Source organism: Lepisma saccharinum, chromosome 15 (assembly GCF_977018435.1).
Source record: "Lepisma saccharinum chromosome 15, izLepSacc3.1, whole genome shotgun sequence".
NCBI lineage: Eukaryota > Metazoa > Arthropoda > Insecta > Zygentoma > Lepismatidae > Lepisma > Lepisma saccharinum.
In genome coordinates, this window is record NC_139243.1 from 22,443,455 (window position 1) to 22,464,085 (window position 20,631).

General features: G+C 39.3%; 1 protein-coding gene across 1 annotated transcript in view; it reads left to right on the forward strand.

The window, feature by feature from the left end:
- LOC145999159 (transcription factor SOX-9-like) overlaps positions 1 to 20,281 on the forward strand; it is a gene marked incomplete at its 5' end in the record, with an annotated part of 68,868 nt that extends 48,587 nt beyond the window's left edge. Inside the window, 3 exons of the mRNA XM_083136092.1 lie at positions 2,792 to 2,980; positions 6,983 to 7,164; positions 17,713 to 20,281. Coding sequence (XP_082992218.1) covers positions 2,792 to 2,980; positions 6,983 to 7,164; positions 17,713 to 18,413 — 1,072 coding nt within the window. The remainder of the gene's footprint in view (positions 1 to 2,791; positions 2,981 to 6,982; positions 7,165 to 17,712) is intronic.
- Positions 20,282 to 20,631: the final 350 nt, after the last annotated feature.

The window sequence follows — 20,631 nt, forward strand, 5'->3', positions numbered from 1 at the left end:
TTCCAATTAATAATCGACCACTAGACCTACATAACTACAAATTACATCAAAATGTAGGTTATTCATGTCTGCGTTAATCTATGGTAACCAATAGAGTATGCCTTCTATTTTTTTATAGCCAAGAAAAGGGCCTGGTTTGTGGTGTTTTCCAAACAACCGCTTTCTTTCCAATTCTATAAATAAAAAACGGATGGTCTGATCGTGAAGAAATTTCAATATGGTGCAGGCAGAAAGGTTTTTAACATGATTCTTAATTTTCAGATTTTTAAAAATTAATAAAACAACCGTTCTTATCAATTTTCTGAAGCAACTTTCTCTTGTATTGGGTAGTCCTACAAATACAATCTTGGTGATGTTTTGAAGCTCGTTGCAACGGTTTTAAAAATCAATTATCATTGTCAATTCACATTGCGAAGCCGGATTTTATACAGATTTTCATTCGACGGAGTCAAGATGTCTGTGAAACGTGGCAACACTGCACACAGCGTGTCCGTTGAACATTCGAAACTGCGGTGTCGTTACGTTCAGCGCACATCTTTACTCTGTTGAATAAAAATCGGTTTCGCAATGTGAATTTACAGTGGTAATAGGATTTTACAATAGCTGCAAGGAGCTTCAAAGGAATACCAACATTGTATTTATAGGACTACCAAATACAAAGAGGAAGATGTTTTTGGACCGTATTTCGTGAGATAATTTCTAATTATAATTTAACTTAATATAATACATAATATGTAATAATAAGGAACCTCTCTTTATATTTTTTAGTTAAAGTAAATTTCATAACGGCCGAACAACCCGTTGTTTATTTAGAGAATTTCAAAGAGAGCGATTGTTTTCAAAACTTTAAGAAAAAAATCTGTACTTTTTTTTTATTCTCACGACGATATAAAATAGAAGGCAATACCGAAACAAAATTGGTTAGCATAAATTAACGCAGAATTGAATAAGCTAATTTTGATGTAACGCGTTTTTATGTAGGTCTACTTGGTTAATTTTTAATTGGAGCCCAAGCTCGAATATCCAAAATATTTATTCCTTTAGTAAAAAAAGTTTTTTTTTGTTTTTGTTTTTAAATAATACCTTTTGAATCTCGTCTTTATACAATTTGATGCGTGGAGGGAGGTTCAAATTCAAATTCAAATTTTCTTTATTAAAGGGCGAGGTACAGCCTGTGGCTGTTCTCCCACCTAACCCCGTTTGACATTTGCCTAGTGTACATAAACAAAATCATCAAACAGAGAAGAAAATACAATAAAAATAAGAAAGGAAAAGAAAATGGTTACAAGGAAAGAACAAAGACAAGATTTTAAAAAATCAAGACAACACATAAAAAATGAAAGAGAAAAACACATTCACGCACGGATGTTGAGATTGATGTACATGATTATGCTAGTTTTGTGAGGTACGATAGAACAACGCATACATAAATATTACAATAATGGTTCGCGTATCTTACAGGCACACACACACACCAAAAAAAGATGAAGATATGATGAAATCAGCACAAGGATTGGAGGAAGGGGTGTAAGTTTCTGGCGTCGAAACGGTGGACGGTTGACTGACTGATTCTGCCAACACTGCATGAAGTTGAGCGCCATCTCGGCGACTGGTGGCCAACTTGTCCAGCCTTCTTGACGGCACAAACATCATTCTTCATGCTTTCGTGTTATTCTTTCTACCATCTCCTGCAACACTCGACCATAAAGGCCGCCTGCTACCACGTGGCTGGGAAAAAGTAGTGTGCTGTGTGCAGCGGAAAAGAAAAGGTTATCGAGAAGTATGCACTGTATGTTGTCTTTGCAGCAACATGGCGTCATTCATTTGTCCATAATGTGCTACGTAAGTCAACTGTTTGTAAGCTCTTATTCTAAAATTAGCCAAGTAGCCCCTCTCCGCACTGGGCCCTTCGATGATTCGTCTCGGGTCTAGGAATATATGACGTAAACAATACTCAGCGTGTTACAGCACAAACGTTCACGTTAAGGTCATTAAAGCACACAATTTTCTTAATAAAGTCTTTCTGTAGCTCTAACAGTAACAGAATAGAGTTACTTTTTTGCAATAGAAGGCTACTTTACAATACTTAAATTGTTAACTTGCTGCATATTTGTAACGTGGGGGAGGAGCTAAATTTGGCAACTCTGTTCCCAATATGTCCCCTCTGGATGCTAAGGTGAAAGGATTTTCGCGGAATCGTTCAAGTCAAGGAAGCCAAGCTTCGTTGCATGCTAAATTTAGAATATTCTCTCGTAAGTTTTAATTGCACGCGAATACTTCAAGTCTGTTGGGTGGATTGCTGCGTTCATTTGTGGCATTGTAGATGATTTTGGCTAAGTTACTTCGTAACTGCCATTGTAGATGATTTTGGCTAAGTTACTTCGTAACTGCCATTGTAGATGATTTTGGCTAAGTTACTTCGTAACTGCACAATTACTAAAAATGATTTGATACTGGTGAACAATTGTTTGTCGTTTATTTAAACATTTGGTTACCGGGAACTTCGTGATTTGAGACGAACTTTTTTGTCTGTATGCTGTTCCTACATGAAGAATAATAGAGAAAATTGAATGTTGGGGTGTTTCTGAAAATACCCATAATTCCCCACTCTCGTAAATCAATGATTGTTCAATACACCTCACGTGGTGTTCAAAGAGTATTCAATAGTTGTTGGTCTCTCTCTACTTTCCATCTGACTTTTTAGCCAGTTTAAATGTTTCTGTACTTGACATGTTTAAATTGCTATACTCACTTCTGAATTAAAAGCTAATGTATACCTTTTTCCTTGAAGGGAAATGGATGACGAGAAGAAAGCTCCTTTTCTGGAAGAGGCAGAACGTTTGAGAGTGAGGCACAAAAAGGAATATCCCGATTACAAATACCAACCTAGGAGACGGAAACAGATGAAGTCAGGTGGAGCGTCCTCAGTGCCATCTACATCACCGGACTGCAGTCAACACGGACCAGCAGTCATGTTCAGGTATTCGTTCTCTGTTAGCTGAATATTGAACTTTCAAAAATAACATAAAATTTGTTTCCTGAAGCTGAAAAGCATGTCAAACCATGAGTCAGGGTCTCGCGCTTCCGAAATACTTATATAATATTATTTAATGTTTATTCACTCTCATCTATTGCGCAAACGTGGTCAATAGAGGAGAAGGTCTAAATATGGGCGAAGGTTTAAATATGAGTTTTGGAGTTATCAGCGCTCCCGGGTGCTGCAGCCTGGCAGAGGCTATTGGAACTGGTTATTTGTCAAGGATAAAGGTTGCGGCGCCAATTCGCAAGAGAAAGTGGTGGTTAGTTTCGGCCTTGGACGCTGTTATAGAATTGAGACCTCCGAAAACTTTTTGCAGGTATGTTTTAACTCAGCGTTTTCTCAATTCTCATCAGGCTTTGTATAGGTTATGATATTAGCGGTACGTAAAACAAATGTGGGCTTTTATAATGTCATGATTTGTTTGTGAAATATGTACCACAGAGAGCGAAAATAAATTGAATAAGAAAAATAGTGTGATGGTCTAAATATGGGCTATGACATGAGGTCTAATGCTGAGATCACATTTTCAACAGATATTTGGATGTTTTTCTTAATCTCGATTTTTCCCATTCCGCATGATTTTCAAAACACCAGATTATTCAAAAATATGAATTTTATAATGTTTTAGCGATAAATGACTGTTTTTTTTTAAAATTCTAATTGCTTTTCGTGATATTGCCACTAGTAGCCCATATTTAGACCACAATTTTGAAATACATCATTTTACCATTTTTCGGAAATTGCTTTTTTTTAAAAAAAAAAATCGATACCTTCTATACTTTAGCTTGCTATTACATTTAAGTATACATTTCATAGATATGCATTTTAAAGGCAGGTGCTTGATATATTAATTTTTTCCTCCGAAAATGACAACATAAAAAGGGGGCCCATATTTAGACCTTTTCCTCTAAGAATAGAAAATAATTAAAGGAATGAAATCTAGAGCTCCGTTTATAATAAGCTTACACATCTTCATGTACGATAAATGAACTAGTGAAGAACGAATTTTTGATTTGATTTTGTTAGTGTAAGTCGCTTTCTTCCACTTTTGGGTATTCGCGACGGTGGGAAAGTGGAAAATGACAGAGGACTCAACACAAGCCCCACATATGATTTGCTTATTTGCACTGCCTGTGAGTTTAGTCGCCAGAGCCTCCTTTCACTGGCATACGCAGAGGGGGGCTGATGGGGCTACAGCCCCCTCCGAAATTTTGAGAAGATCGCCATTTTCAAATAAGAGCAGTGAATAAAAAAACAGAGTGGCAAGTACAAATTCCCTTACAATGACCCCCGATTGTCATTTTTGAGAGTAGAAAGTATACGAAATATCTTATTGGGTATGTCGCCCCCTAGAAAGCAGCTATACAATTCTAGGTCCCCTCGAAAGAAAGCATTTGTCTGGAAGGTGTATGTATGTACTACGTGGAAGTAAGGAAGATTGGCATTTGGTCGTCTTGAAAGGTTCACCCCTTAGATCCCAATAATAACGAAGTTAACATGATTTCTGATAATTTCTTTCCTATGCGTTAGATATGACAGCAGTGTAACTGGGGCTTAAGTTTGGCGGGAAACATGAACATCAGCTCCCAGGAGGTTAATAAAAATAGCCTTAAGTTGTAAATTTTAATAAACTTGGAAAATTTTGGGAGCGAACGTACCCCTTGCCTCCATCCCAAAGTTATGCCTATGAGTTCTAAACGTACTGCCATGAAATTAGGCGGGTGGCAGAAGTTGGCGCTGTTGCCACGTCGGAGCACAACCTCGTGTGTTCAGAGGTTTAAGAGAATGAAAGATTTTCGTTGTGGAGTTCGTCTTTGTAATCCATGTGATACAAACTGACAGTATTTGCTCCAAAAGTCAGGAATGACACAAAAGTGGCCCGGTGAGAGGTCGGTCTGACGCTGGAACTAGGCAACGCAGCCCGGTTGCCAGACAGTGCGCGGGAACCAGCGGCTTTTGTCACGCTCTCGCTTTGCTTTTCCCATATGTGGCAACAGCGCAATTCTGCCAAGCCGTCTATTTCCATGACCCTGCGTTTAGTGTTATTTAACACAGTATCACATGCATGTATTGGTCATTGTACTATATTCCTACGAGCAAGAATCCTGCACAGCAATGGGCGCACCGGAGGGGAGAGGGGGGTTATGGGGATCAGAACCCCACCCCCCTTGGTCCACCACAGAAAATTACCTTTCCCAACAGTTTTATAATGGGAAATTTCTCATCCTTGTATAATTTTCAAATGAAATGGTGTAGCAGCCACAGGCTGAACTGAATACAGACTTTCTAAATAACAGCAATGACTGTCTGGAAAGGCACAGCTGCATTTATAAATCGTTGCACCCTTTTGTAGGACTTTCAATACATCCCGCGCCAAAGTTGTTGTTTCAGAATAAGAACCATGATAGTGTTTTTCTCTTCAGATTTTTCATTTAGTTAACCCCCCCCCCTCTTCCATAGAAAAGTTCTGCGTGCGCCTATGTGCACAGCTAAGATTCGACCAACCAATATCACGTTTCACACGTATGTCAAGTGGAAATCGCCACATATTAATAAATTATGAAATTATATCTGACGTTTGTACATCGTTAGCACATGAAAGCACACTATTTATTTTAATAAGCACACAAATATTAATCAAGATATTAATGAGTTTATTGTGGCGATTCTGGCTTGATGTCAAGATTAAATCGCCACAAATCAAAAAATAATTTTTGAGCAACCAAATTGTACTATCTTTTAGGCATTCGTTAGCACACGAAAGCACACTATTTACTTTAATAAGGACACAAATATTAATGAAAATATTAGTGACTTTATTGTGGCGATTCTGGATTGATATCAAGGTAAAATCGCCACGTGTGCTAACGGATGCCTAAAAGATAGTACGTTGTTCAAAAATATATATTTTTTTATTTGTGGCGATTTAGTCTTGATATCAAACCACAATAAACTCATTAATATCTTGATTAATATTTGTGTGCTAATTAAAATAAATAGTGTGCTAACGAATGCCTAAAAGATAGTACAATTTGGTTGCTCAATTATTTTTTTTATTTGTGGCGATTTTATCTTGATATCAAGCCAGAATCGCCACAAAAACTCATAATATCTTGATTAATATTTGTGTGCTTATTAAAATAAATAGTGTGCTTTCACGTGCTAACGATGTGCAAACGTCTGAGATATAATTTCATAATTTATTAATATGTGGCGATTTCCACTTGACATACGTTACATTGACTACATTCTTCCAAAGAACAGAATAATGCTCAAAATGTCATTTTTCTTTTCATTTGCCACTTTTGGGACTAAAATAGTGTTCCAGTTCCTCTCATTTTGTAATTGTACAATGTATAAGATGAACTCCATGCTCAACAGCCCGCCAAGGCCTGCCAGAGCGGCATTTTCCATTGGGTGACGCGTGAACAGCGCATCGAGTCCCATCGCCGCTGTTTTCTTGCTTTCGAGCACGGAGCTCGTTACTACTTCTTCTCAAGAAGCTCCCCGATTGTCCTCACGACGCTGGGTCAACGCCGAAATTTTGGGGCGCTAACCATTTGGGTACGCGGGAACCCTTTGTACAGTCACCGGCAATAAACATCGGACACCTACATCCTGAAATTCTCGCTTTCCTCCAATGTGTTAAGCGTACTGCCTAACTCTCTCTCTCGCGACTGCAGAACTTCCTATTGAAAAGTAGGGAAGCGAGAATTTCAGGATGTACAGTCACGGACACTTCTGGGTTGTAATGATCCCATTGAAAGTCAATAAAGCTGTTACAACCGAGAACTGTACGTGTCCCATCTTTATTGCGGATGACCGTACAAAGTATACTGTAATAATTTGAAGGTGAATGATATTTTAAGGTAAATAGTCAATAATTTGATTTGGTGTTCCTGACATGATCAAATAAAGTAAATTATTGCTTTTACATTTCAGGAGGACTGTGAAACAAGAGGACAGCATGAGCGGAGGGGGAAGTTCCCCGAGCAGCCTCATGTCTTCATCCCCCCACAGCGCCCAGGGACCCCCAACCCCTCCCACGACCCCTAATGGGGGTGAGGGCAAGTCGTTGGCCATACAAGTCAGAAACAACGGCATCATGAGCTTATTACCAAAATGTAAGTTGATCTTTATTATTTTTGCTATCTATTACTCTTTTTATTATTATGGTCTCCATTATTTTTTTAATTACAATGATTCACTGTGACATTGGCAAGAATATCCCAGTGTGAAGAACCAAATTTGTTCGGTTTTCCTGAACAAAGTTGGTTTCACATCATTCTACAAGGTAAGAAGATTAAGATAAAGGTTAGAAATAGTAGGAAGTATATAAGTGTTAGTGTTTAACATTAGTATTATTTATGATCACAGATACGAAATTACATAAGTGTGTAATTGGGTGGGTAATGTTTTCTTAGGATAAGTTTTATTGTGTGTCGTGTGCATTAGTGTTGATGGATGAGATGAGGAATGGACATTAACACGATTCTATGAATGTTAAGCAGGGTCTATGTTCTAGTATGTTATGTTTGAGATAGTGAGAGTATTATTGGCTTTGAGATGTACGTATTAATAGTAGGAAGAGATATGAAAGAACGCAAAGTGATACTTCGCCTAACGGGTGCATTCAGAACAACCTCAACCCTGGCTCTACTCATGATTGCGGGCCTACAGCCTATTGAAATCGTTATTAAAACTAGAGCATCAAAGTATTACTTTAGAAATGGACAAGAGGACGAAATCTATAAACTAATTGGAATACGCCCTGCCACGGTACCAGAAATTTACAACCACTTGTTTAGCGTCTGGCAACAGGAATGGACACAAGCTACGCAAGGAAGGAGACTTCACAGCTTCCTTCCAAACATAAAAGAACGACTTTCGATGGACCATTTCCATCCCACGAGAGGTCTCATACATTTCCTAACGGGACACGGTCCCTACGGTCAACACCTAAATAAGCACAACCTCAGACAGACTGATAAATGCCTGAAATGTAAAACCGAGACGGACACACGGGAACATAAAGCCTTCTTTTGCCAGACATCAAACAAACAAATCGAAGATTTAAGACAAAAGCTACCAAACTTCAACAAGTACCAGTTAATAAGAAATCCCGAGCACTTTACGTCACTAAACGACTTAACAAACCTGGTGTCGAAAGAGGAACATTCCCTCTTCAAATCCGGCATCACTCACCTCCCCATTCAACCCCTACCTCCGGAATGTAATATACCCCCCAGAAGATCACAAAGAATCCACCTTCGACAGACTCAACAACAGGACATCCCTCCTTAGGACTAAGATCACCAAGAGGATAATGAAGCAGAACCTCCCACAGGAACATCAAGAAGGAGACACTAATACAGAAGACAGTGATACGCCAAAACGAAAAAAGGTTACGCCTCCCCGGAGAAAGGCAAAGGATAACACTGCAAGGACTCGACCTTGGAACCAACCGAATTTAACCCAGATTCTTCTTTTTCGTTTCTTTCTTAAATTGTAATCTTACACCCCCTTCTTTATTCTCGTTACTAAACACACTGCAAACTTCTCTCACTGATTCTTGACAATTCTCTATATTTCCACTACCGAACGTACTAATGAACCCGATACTTCCCAGGAAATCCCTCCCTACTTCTTCCCTTCCTGATGATGTCCCGGGTACCAACCGTCGTACCGATGTTCATCCCAGTCCGACCAACTCTTGCTGGTCTCCCGCAAGTCTCCTTGCATCAGGAAATCAAGGATGAATCAAAGAAAAGCGGGGGAATCCGTAAAAAATTCACGGAACTGACGCCCTGGGTTAATTTTCAGGTACCAGGGCATAAGCACATACCTCCGAAAGTAGCTTGACTACTTTTATCCGTATACATAAAAAAAAATAATAATAATCGTTCTATGTAACCATATCTTGTATACTGTTTAGGAAATAAAATTCTTGGTTATTATTATGGTAAGAAATCTTAAGCCAAGTTCAGAGGCCTGCACAAGACCTGGAGCAGACCCGTTCGCGAGACATCGCTCCTGAAATGCCATGCAACCTGCGCAACACCCTCGCTTGAGCAGCTTGTATGCCCACCTGCCCAGATCGTTCCTGGCAGGCATTGTAGACCCGGCGGGTACCCGCAGTCTTACGATACCTAGTAGGTCTCAGTTCGTTCTTTCCATCAACTGCAGACCCCTCCCTCTGCATGAAGTAGTTGCTTCGAGTAGAAACTGCACCGGGCCCACACCGTTCTGCAGTGTTGCCAACTGCAATAGATTTTCACTACTTAAGAAAGAGAACTCAAAGCTTCGTAAGCCACATCACCAATGAAATGAGATTTACGAATGTTGCTACCCCCCCCCCCCACACACACACACATTGAAATAGGTTTTCCGTGGCACAGGATCCATAAGTATATGTCGTAAATAACCAATATACGTATATATAGTGATATAGGGCAGGACTGAAACATGTCACGTTCGACGCTGAGGTCGCGAGTCAAACAACACACTGTTCTACTGCGAACACCAGGGCCGTAGCCAGCCAGGGGCATTGCCGTTACCCTCGTTTGGGGGAGGGGGGGGGTAAGTACTTGGATAAACGTAACAACAACAACAATCACAATAATAGTAATAAAGTAGCATGAAAGGCATTATTATCCTCATAAATCACGCAAAAAGGGGGTAGAAGTCGGTTCTCACGCATTTGTGTTGAAACAGAGGATTAGAAATATTTTTTTTCCAACACGTCAATTTCACGTTAGCTAATAATGGAAAACAAGCACACAAACTATTTTTGAAAGAAAGAAAGTGCATGATAAATGCATTCCGAATGTACATACATATGGCATGTAAAATTTCCATCTACAATATTTTCTTTTCACATGGAGCGACGTATTACATAATTAATTCATCCAACACTTAACAAACCAACATTAATAGCAAATAATGTCACGGGCCGCCATAGCATTATCTGTTTTAAAACTTTTCTCACTTAGATCGTTCGGCGCTCAGGGCCGACTCCCGCTAACCCTTTGCTACGGCATTGAACTTGATGAGACTTGTACTTTAATGTTTGACCCCCACCCTGACCCCTCCGCTAGACTTAATTTCCGTCCAAGGTTGTGAGCAATGCACCCTGCCCCTTCTGGTTGCGCCACTGCGTGCCTGGTTAAGGCACCATGCAATGAAAAACAATTAGTTTTCAGTGAGTAGATTTTTGTTTGCTCGATCATTCATTTAGATAAATGAAACTGTAATATTGCGTGCATTTCCTGGCAATAAGATAAAAACTGCTTACGCTGAACTGAAATCGCTAAGTATATATATAAATTCTCCTTGGAGAAGAAGCTCCTCCTAGGACTTCGTAGGATTTAGTAGCTACGTAAGTAGGCAACACTGGCTGCAGCCGTCCACGTGGTGATGAAACACCTGGAGCGACACGTTGCCGGAGGGCTGTTTCCTTCCAGGAGGTTTTGCAGGCGCCCGGGTCTTGATGAATGCCCAGGTACCTTGTAAGCGCAGAGCGCCTTGAAGACCAAGAACCCGGGTAAAGACGCAAGTCGACTCGTTGCCGTGGGCAGGCGAGCAGGTAAACCTGTTATCGCGTGCAAGCGGGCAGTGGGTAGGTAAAAGGCAGACTATGCTGGCCTCTAGCCAAGTTAACTTCTCGTTATGCAAGCGAATTGTTAGACACCACTTTGATAGCATAAAAGGAAGGTAAGATACACATCATTTTTGATAGGTTCTATCCATCTTTCCATACCTTAGTCCTTGCTCTTACAGGAGAAAGTACTTACGGAAATCATTTTCTGTAGCGTTGTGGAAGTTCGTGAATGTAGTTTTGATCCATTTTAATGCGAATGCATGTTGTTTTCGGCGAAAATCTCTGTCCGACACGCTGTTTCTGCTGCCGCCATTTGCTTTCTGCACGATAGTACAATGTTCCGTGTGTTAGATGACGTAACCCTGTAGTCAGTGTTTCAAACTCGTCGTGTTTTCACTAGAACATGACGTGTCGAGTATTTTTTTCTTTAACTATGCTTGCCTAACCTAACCTTACGGAAAATTTTTTTTGGGGCTAACGTGAATGGTTTGTGAGGCTAACGGCAATGGTTTGCGAGGTATTAGCATAATTTCAAATCCGGACACGAACGTATGTATTTTCCGGTGAACGAGGTTGCAACACTGCATAAATCGACAAAACGCTCGCACAACGCGCGATAAACCAGTACACTGTCGCCATAATGTGTTACAGAACCGAAATAACAAGTAACAGTAAGTACTCGTAAATGTAAGAAATAGACATTATCATAATTAGAAATGCATTATTTCACCTTAGGAAATGTTCCGCATTCCAAAATAGTACCTTAGCAATGTAAAAAGTGTGAAATATATGATTTATATGTGTCACCCCCATACTATAGTAGTACCGCACAAATAATTAAACTATAACTAAACTTGGAGGTTTCTTAGTTCACCAACACTACACTGCCATTTGTCCCTGGCTTGAGGAACTTCCTTCATATGGAATACATAAATAATACCAAGCAAATTGTCCATCACCGTGTTATTATCTTTCTTTTATGCAGAGAATTGAAACAAAACGCAAAAGAAGGAGCTGCAAACCTCACCAACACAATATTTCAAAATTCATTCCTTAAAAATGCGTAGAATGCAATAGAAAAAGTAATGGACACACAGTCATGGACATTTTGCCGAGCAATACTTGTATATTGCACTGTACATCTCAATATGACTTCCATCTTCGCGTTTTAGCCTTCCTGCAGCCTCTAACCGTCAGTCTATCAACTATTTACGCCGTTGGTGACCAGGAAGAACTTAGGTAATGTCTGACACTGCATTCCTGTCTGGAAATTTTGTCTGTAATTTTGAGGTTATTTTAATATTAACGTATTTCCATTATTTGTGGATTATTACGCTCTCTTGATTTAATTGTTCTACGGGGGGCGTTCTTTTTAGAATAACGGAAGACATTTAGAAGTGTAGAAGATGTTATTTCTCATTGTAATCTCCCCTTTGCACTAATACACTTATTAATGCACACACAATATTCAACGCTGGCAATGCAATAAGATTTGTTTATTTAGCGTCGCTTTTCTGCCACTTTTCCCCTAATTACGGCGATGAGGATGAGTGATGATATCATAAAAGACACTCAGAAAGAACATCCATGCCAAGGCCGGGATTCGAACCCGGGACCTCTAGTGTCGTCGTGCGTTGTACAGCGACTCTCAAAAGTCTTAGGACAACAACCTTTGATATTAGGCAACCCAATTTCACAAGGCGTTGGTGGGTTGCGTGTAGAGTTAGGCTCAATTTCAGGGTTGCCACATGCACAATAGATATGTGTGAAATAAGCGAAAGGAATAAAACCAAAAAATAACGTTTTGTTTACCAAGCCCATCTTGCCAGGTAAGCTCCTTGCTACCGGGCCAATTTTAAGCAAAATGCAGAGTTTCATTTAGATGACTGTAGATCGGAGGCTAATTGCCCTAGGCAGACGAATGATATATCGTTATACGCGGAATGAACCATAGAATCGGACTATATAAAATTTATGCACATTCGGCGTATATATAGAGGGAGGGGAGGGGGAGGAACCGGAAAATTCCAAAATCTCAGAAAAAATGCCCCTCCGCTCCTGGACAACAAAGTACAGGACATTGTCAAAATACACATGGAGATGATCGCTGGCATGTCTGGAACAAGAAAATAATTGCACTATTGTGATATGAACAATACAACACGACTTGTCCCCAAAAACGATATGTCTGTACGCCACTGTGCCATTCAGCAAAATGCGCAGTTACCTTGAAACGACTGTAGGTCCGAAGCTAATTGCCCTAGACGGACGAATGAAGTACCGTTGTACGAGGAATAAACAATAAAATCGGACTATATAAAATTTATGCACATTGAGTGTGTATATGGATGCGGGTTAGGGGAGGAAACGAAAAATTCCAAAATTTCTGAATAAAAAAATGCCCCTTTCCCTCTCCGCCCCTGAACAACAAAGTGCAGGACATTATCAAAATACACATGGAAATGATCGCTGGCATATTTGGAACAAGAAAATAATTGCACTATAATCATACGAGTAATAGAACAACGAGTAATAGAACACAACTTGTACCCTCCAAAAGACATGTCTATGCGCATCTGACTCAGTTTCAAAGGAAGCCGCCATTTTTCCGGCATTTTCCTCCCCTTTTTATGGGGGAAAGAGTCTTTACGGCGCAGTATATATGTTAACAATCATATAAATGAAGAAAATCGCAATTCCAGCGAAAAATAGCGACATTATGACGTAAAAACTACGACTTTGTCGAGGTATCTATATATAGATAGCTGGTAAACAAGAGGTATACCTAGAGGTATCTATTTATAGATAGCTGGTAAACAAAAGGTAGCGACTCTCAAAAGTATTAGGACAACAACCTTTGATATTAGGCAACCCAATTTACACAAGGCGTTGGTGGGTTGCATATAGAGTTAGGCTCAATTTCAGGGTTGCCACATGCACAATAGATATGTGTAAAATAAGCGAAAGGAATAAAACCAAAAATTATGTATTTAAAAATATAAAGAAATTCCGTATTATATCGCCTACTATCTTATCGTTGATGAGTCTGCACAAAAGAAAGGAAGAAATGAGAGGAGAGGAGAGAGGGCGAAAGGAGAAGACAAAAGCAGGAGATGGAAGGAAGGAGAGAATAGAATTGGAGAGAAGATGGAATGACATGAGAGGGAAGGAAAGAATATTGAAAGAGAGATGAAAACGGGAGGAGACGAGATGAGAGAAGAGAAGAAGACGAGAAGAGGGGAGTGGAGAATAAGGTAAAAGAGAGAAAAATAAAATTGTGTCCTGGAGTCTGCAATCGAAGACGAGTGGAGAAGAGCGGAATGAGACAAGAGGCGATATGAGATAGAAGCAGATAAGAAGGAAAGAGGAGAGGAGAAAAGAATTAGTTGCAGAAAATATCGTCTGAGCGTCAACAATTGATGCATTGACTAAATTATCAAGATGAAACAATGAAAAACGTTTTAAAATTGTCATCCGATACATTCTCAGGGCGAAATGTATTTTTGCTGAGTTCAGAGCAAGATAAGATCTTCCGCGTAAGATTTTCGATTTTACCTGCGATTACACCAGTAAAAACACGAATTTAATTTTCATATTTATAAGAATTTTCCTTTTTTTCCCTCATTTCGTTGAAATGGACATATTATTCTTTCATATTACGTTGACAATCCTAAACGGTAACCCTTACCCTACAAACTTTCGTTCCTACTGTTGATGCTTAAAAGAGATAGAAGCAGCTGGCAAATGTGAAATTGTACATGCAACTCACCTCCTACATGGATTGTGTAAATAATACATGATTGTAACAAAGAAATCGAAGGTAGTATGAATCGACGAAATATTGATTGATTGAATTGCTTTATTTTACATTGCTTCTTGTGCCACTTTGGCTAATTTGCGAAGATGAGGATGAGTGATGTTATGATGAAATTGAGGAATGGACACACACAAACATCCATGCCCAGGCCAGGATTCAAGAACTAAAGGATTAAAGAAGAAAGTTTTTTTAAAAATTTTCTCAGGTTCGATCCTAGGTAGAAGATAATTTTTAAAAATCATTCTTCTTTAATTAAACAAGTGCTTTGTAGTATAACATATAAAAGCAATGTAAAATGACCACAATGCTCTACATCGAGATTTTCATCAAAAATAAACAAATAAATTAATTGATACACGTTCAGAAGGGCATTTTCATGTAGAAAATAAATGTTCGACGATCGTGAGATTACCATGCTGTTATGATAATCGTATACGGATTCAAACATATTGAGAAAAGTTAATGAACTAACAATTTACATTTGTGGCAATTCAACACATCCTAATTTCACCCCTTTCTCCACTCGAGTTAATGCAAGGCTACCTGCGCAAATAACAAATGAATAGTTTTCACCATGTGTCCAATTTCCATTCAATATTTCGTCGAGCCGGCCCCCGTGGCGGAGTGGTTAGCACATCACGCTACGACGCCAGGGGTCTCGGGTTCGAATCCTGGCCTGGGCATGGATGTTTGTGAGTGTCCATTTCTTAATTTCATCATATCATCACTCATCTTCGCAAATTAGCCAAAAGTGGCACAAAAAGCGAAGTAAAATAAAGCAAATCAATCAATCAATATTTCGTCGATTCGTACTACCTTCGGTTTCTTTATTACAATCAAGTATTATTTACACAATGCATGTAGGAGGTGAGTTGCATGTATAATTTCACATTTGCCAGCTCCTTCTCTCTCTTTTAAGCATCAACAGTAGGAACGAAAGCTTGTAGGGTAGGGGTTACCGTTCAGGATTGTCAACGTAATGGTATTTAGACATATCCTATTGTGTTCATTGTCCAGGCCATGTGAAATTGGATGGTTCCGTTTGTTGTTAACTACGAAATATGAAAGAATAAAATCTCCATTTCAACGAACTGAGGGGAAAAAAGGAAACTTCTTATAAATATGAAAATTAAATTCGTGTTTTTACTGGTGTAATCGCAGGTAAAATCGAAAATCTTACGCGGAAGATCTTATCTTGCTCTGAACTCAGCAAAAATACATTTCGCCCTGACAATGAATCAGATGACAATTTTAAAATGTTTTTAATTGTTTCATCTTGATAATTTAATCAATGCATCAATTGTCGACGCTCAGACGATATTTTCTGCAACTACGTCTCCTCTCCTCTTTCCTCCTTATCTGCTTCTACCTCATATCGCCTCTTGTCTCATTCCGCTCTTCTCCACTCGTCTTCGCTTGCAGACTCCAGTACACAATTTTCTTTTACCTTATTCTCCACTCCCCTCTTCTCGTCTTCTTCTCTTCTCTCATCTCGTCTCCTCCCTTTTTTTCATTTCTCTTTCGCATATTCTTTCCTTTCCTCTCATGTCATTTCTTCTTCTCTCCTTCCTTCCATCTCCTGCTTTCGCCCTCTCTCCTCTCCTCTCATTTCTTCCTTTCTTTTGTGCAGACTCATCAACGATAAGATAGTAGGCGATATAATCCGGAATTTCTTTATATTTTTAAATACATAATTTTTGGTTTTATTCCTTTCGCTTATTTCACACATATCTATTGTGCATGTGACAACCCTGAAATTGAGCCTAACTCTACACGCAACCCACAAACGACTTGTGTAAATTGGGTTGCCTAATATCAAAGGTTGTTGTCCTAAGACTTTTGAGAGACGCTGTACCAACCACTTCCCCACGGAGGTTTGCGTATTGCAATATCGTTTTCTCTCTATTAAATATATTATACTTTATGTCTGTTTGTCCGAATCCTGGACTCTCTAGGCGTGGTAGGAAAGATCTTAAACTCAAGGTCTGATTAGTAATATTTAAATAGTCTGTTTGTGACAACCTCATTTTACATAGTTCCTAGGAGAGATTTTGAAGTTCCGTTAGAACAACAAACAATAGTGCCCCGAAACCTAGATGAAACAAATTTGCAATTGTAGAGTGAGATGCATAAGTATTACCAAGCAAATTACTCACTTTGCTTTACCCAAAGAGAGCTTCAGAAATTCAAAGAAAACGCGAAATAAGCAGTTCACAACTTCTACACCAGTATACGTAAACAGGGTGTCAAGAAATCAACAGGTTGGTCAAAAAAGTCAAGAAATTATGCTTGTGGTCAATAATTTTTGCTATTTTTTTTTTTACAGTATTATATACCTGTCCTGGGATTTGATAAAATTGGATATTTCGAAATCTAAAATTGTATTACTTTGTGGTTAGACTTGTTGACTTTATTTCTTAAGAATTACATTCATGTATGAGTGAAGTTTTGTAAAAATATTATTGTCCCCATCAAGAATGAAGTCTGAAGAATTAATTTTTTACATTCATTAATAATAAAAGCAAGTCTTAATCTCTTGTTAAAGTACAACTTCAGTTTTCATCTTAACCAGCCTTGTGGTAGGGGGTTTTCATTGAATAGAAACATATGGATGCAAGAGTCATAGATAATTTGCCGAGTAATACAGGGTGTCCACAAATTATCTTTACAACTTCAAATCTAAATAATGGAACAAGGTATCTCAGGTCTGTTTCCTTCATTTAAAAGAGAAACCCTCAAAGTTTTTTTACCACCTCAATGCATCTCTATGTGTGGCCCCCTTGTTTCCCATAGGATATCAAACAGGGGCCAATGATTTGATTGTGCACAAGACCACACCACACATGAACCTTTGGACTTTGGCGGTCGATTTCTCGAACCTCGTGAGGCTTTTCAGACCCCCCAAATTCGACAGTTATGCCAATTCAATCGTTTATGAGAAAAGGAAACACACCGTGCCTTCTCCTGTGGAGTAGTCATTTTGTGGAAATGTGACCTTACATCTTCCCTACTTACTCAATGTACCTGAAAAAACAGTAAACAAACCTTTGAGAGTTTCTCTTTTATATTAAGGCAACAGAACTGAGATACCTCGTTCCATTATTTAGTTATTTAGATTTGAAGTTGTAAAGATAATTTGTGGACACCCTGTACTTGTGCCTCCCACTATGCATTTCACAAATTGTTGTCTATGTTTGAATTTTAATAATAGCATTTGCAAATTTGTTAATCACTTGATTTTGTTCTTTTTTCCAGGTGATCCAGCCTCCAGAATAAACTTCAGTCACATTGACGTGGACGAGCTGACAACAGACACGATGCAGGAGATCGTAGACGGATCGGAGTTGGACCAGTATCTGTCACCCACCCACTACCTCTGCGGACTCAACCCCACGGCGCACGCCTCCTCCTCCCACGCCATATGGTTGGTTCCCAAGTACGGCAGCAACGCCGTCATGGGTCCCTCGGGCCCGGAGCAAGGCCCACCGCCAGAGGCCCACACGTCGTCATCATCGTCACCGTGCTCGTCAAGCCCAACACCTCAGGCCCACGGAATCGGGGCCCACAACCACCGATACGCTGCGAGCACCTCCCCGAGTGGTGAGGACATGACCCACCAGGATCCTCTCACGGTGTCGGCAAATTATGGTGGTTACGTCATGCACCAAGGACCAGATGAACCGTTGCCGCTGAGGTACCACGAGCTGCAACCCTCGTCCAAATCGTCAAGAGTATACCAGGCGGGCTCGCCAGCCACCAGCACGCAGTCGTCGCCGCCGCCAACCATTCCAGTTCCCACAACCATCTCCAACCATTTCCAGAACGCCGCGACAACATCACCGTCACCATCATACTACTACCCTGGAGGACAATCTCAGTACCTGCCATCTTACCAGTACCTCCAGCAAAGGGGAGTCTTCGGCGGAAGTGACGCGTGGCCAAATTATGCGTCGTGAGCAAAGAAAGTATAACGAGGAACAATCTCGGTATCTACAAAGTGAACACGAGAACTCGCTGTGATAATACAGTACTTAAATCTCTTAAGCCACATCGAACAAGAAGACATGACTGATTGAATATTGTGAATAAGAAACTGTGAAGATCTGCACACTTGTTACCTGATTGCAGTTTCAACTATAATGTAAACATTCTTCACAACATGTGAGGATCAACAAGTTAGAGCAAAGTGAATTCCTAGTGTAAGTTTTCTTCACTGCACGTGAAAATCAACAAGTCAGTGGAAAGTGAATTTGTATAACAATTCCAGATACAGTGAAAGCATTCTTCACATGTCGTTCTATGAAAACCAGAGGAACGTAACTCCATAAATAAACTCCTCCTTAGCAGTAAGCTGGAGTCACGTATCTCTAATTTACTGACTCTCTAAGAATCAGACATATTCCTAAGAATACATTATTTGATAAATTGGAGTTACGTTCCTCTAGTTCTCACAGCACAATGTGAGGATTAATAAGTCAGAGTAAAGTGAATTTGTATTAAGATTACAAATACATTCATTTCTCGCAAGCCAATGTCCATTAAATACCCATGATGGACTCACCTGTATGCATTCAACATTCACGTCACCATTTCACTGTGGGATGCACAAGTATTGTTCGGCAAATTGTCCATGACTATTTTCATTGGTTTTTCTCTTTTATGCTACCTGTTTTTAAGGAATTGATTTTTACGTGTGATGGTACAGAGATAGCCAGCGGCTTATTTAGCGTTATGTTTCGATTCTTGAAGCTCTCACTGTGTAAAACAAAGAGAATAAACATGGTAACGTGCCCAAGGGGGGAGGGGCGTCATAATCCCCCTTTGGCCCAGCATTTCTTAAAAAAAAATAACGTATAAAAAGCAGGAAAAGATTAACAAATTGAGGACTGAGCGGTAAAAAAAATATACGTAACCCCCCACTCTTTCGAAAATCCTGGGCACGCCACTGGTAATAAACAATTTGCTTGGTAATACTTATGCATTCCACTGTTTTGCTTAGAAAATTGTCACAATAAGCACATAGGGTAATTTCACACTAGTGCGGAATTATCCAAATGCTGGTATTTTCTAGTTAACATCATATTTGCAAATCGTGAAATATTAATACTTTCGTTCCAAAACATCAGTTCACAGTGGAACTGTGGAAGAAAACAAAATTATAAACTACAATTTACAGAAAAATATAGAATAAAGCATAGTTAAAATTGTAGGTATTGCATGGAATTATTAAGTAATGGTTATGGCCGAACAGTAAGGACACCTAGAGTGAGAAACGAAAACTTGCCGGGAACAGGACTGCATCGCGTCACATCAAGGGTTTAACAAATACCAGGTCTCCCATTAAAAACAGGGCAAAAAGCTATGACGTTATGCTGGAACTGATTCATCTCTGGCCTGTCTCTCCCTGGAGAAATGTCTTCAGCCGTAAATGTGACAAGAATTCAAATAAACACAGGCGTGTTCAGTGTTAACTTGATCGCCATAGCTACAATATCGCCGAAGCATATTTTTTTTACTACCTACAGGGAAATATCAATCTTGACAGGACATTTTTGCAAAATAAATATTTATAAATATCCTCAAAGTGCCATTCAAACCTTATAATTTATCAGTTTACTAATAATTTGCAAAATCGTACATTATTACTATTGCAGTTAGGTTTTGTGTACACGTCAGCGTCTTGCTGACCTTTTTTTTGTAGTGTAGATACCACATACTATTTTTAGGTTACCAAAATGGCTTTAATGTATGTATATATGTGCTCGCTGCATTTTCATTAAAATTCCAATAGTACAGTTTGACCAACATTGGAATGTCTCTGTGGCGCTGTAGTCGAATTTTCGACTGTAAGGAAGCGTGGGCGATACAATGTTCGTACGTTGCCAAATTGTGGAACACTGTCGAAACGCACACGAGAAATTGAGGATACAACAAGTGACTGTGCACTTTAGTTCGCGAGTGGTCATTCTTATCTTGGTTAAGCAGTACTTGAGAAGAAGAAAAGTATTTTTTGAACTTTTTAGAGGCAAAGGCTACTTAAAATAAATTTGATTTGTAAAATACGACGATTTCGCTAGTTGGTACGTACTTACGTGCGCGTAGAATATGTATTTATTTCTTTGTTTCTTGAATTCTGTACTTTTTTTATAGTTTGTCAGAAAGTTTTCTGTGTGT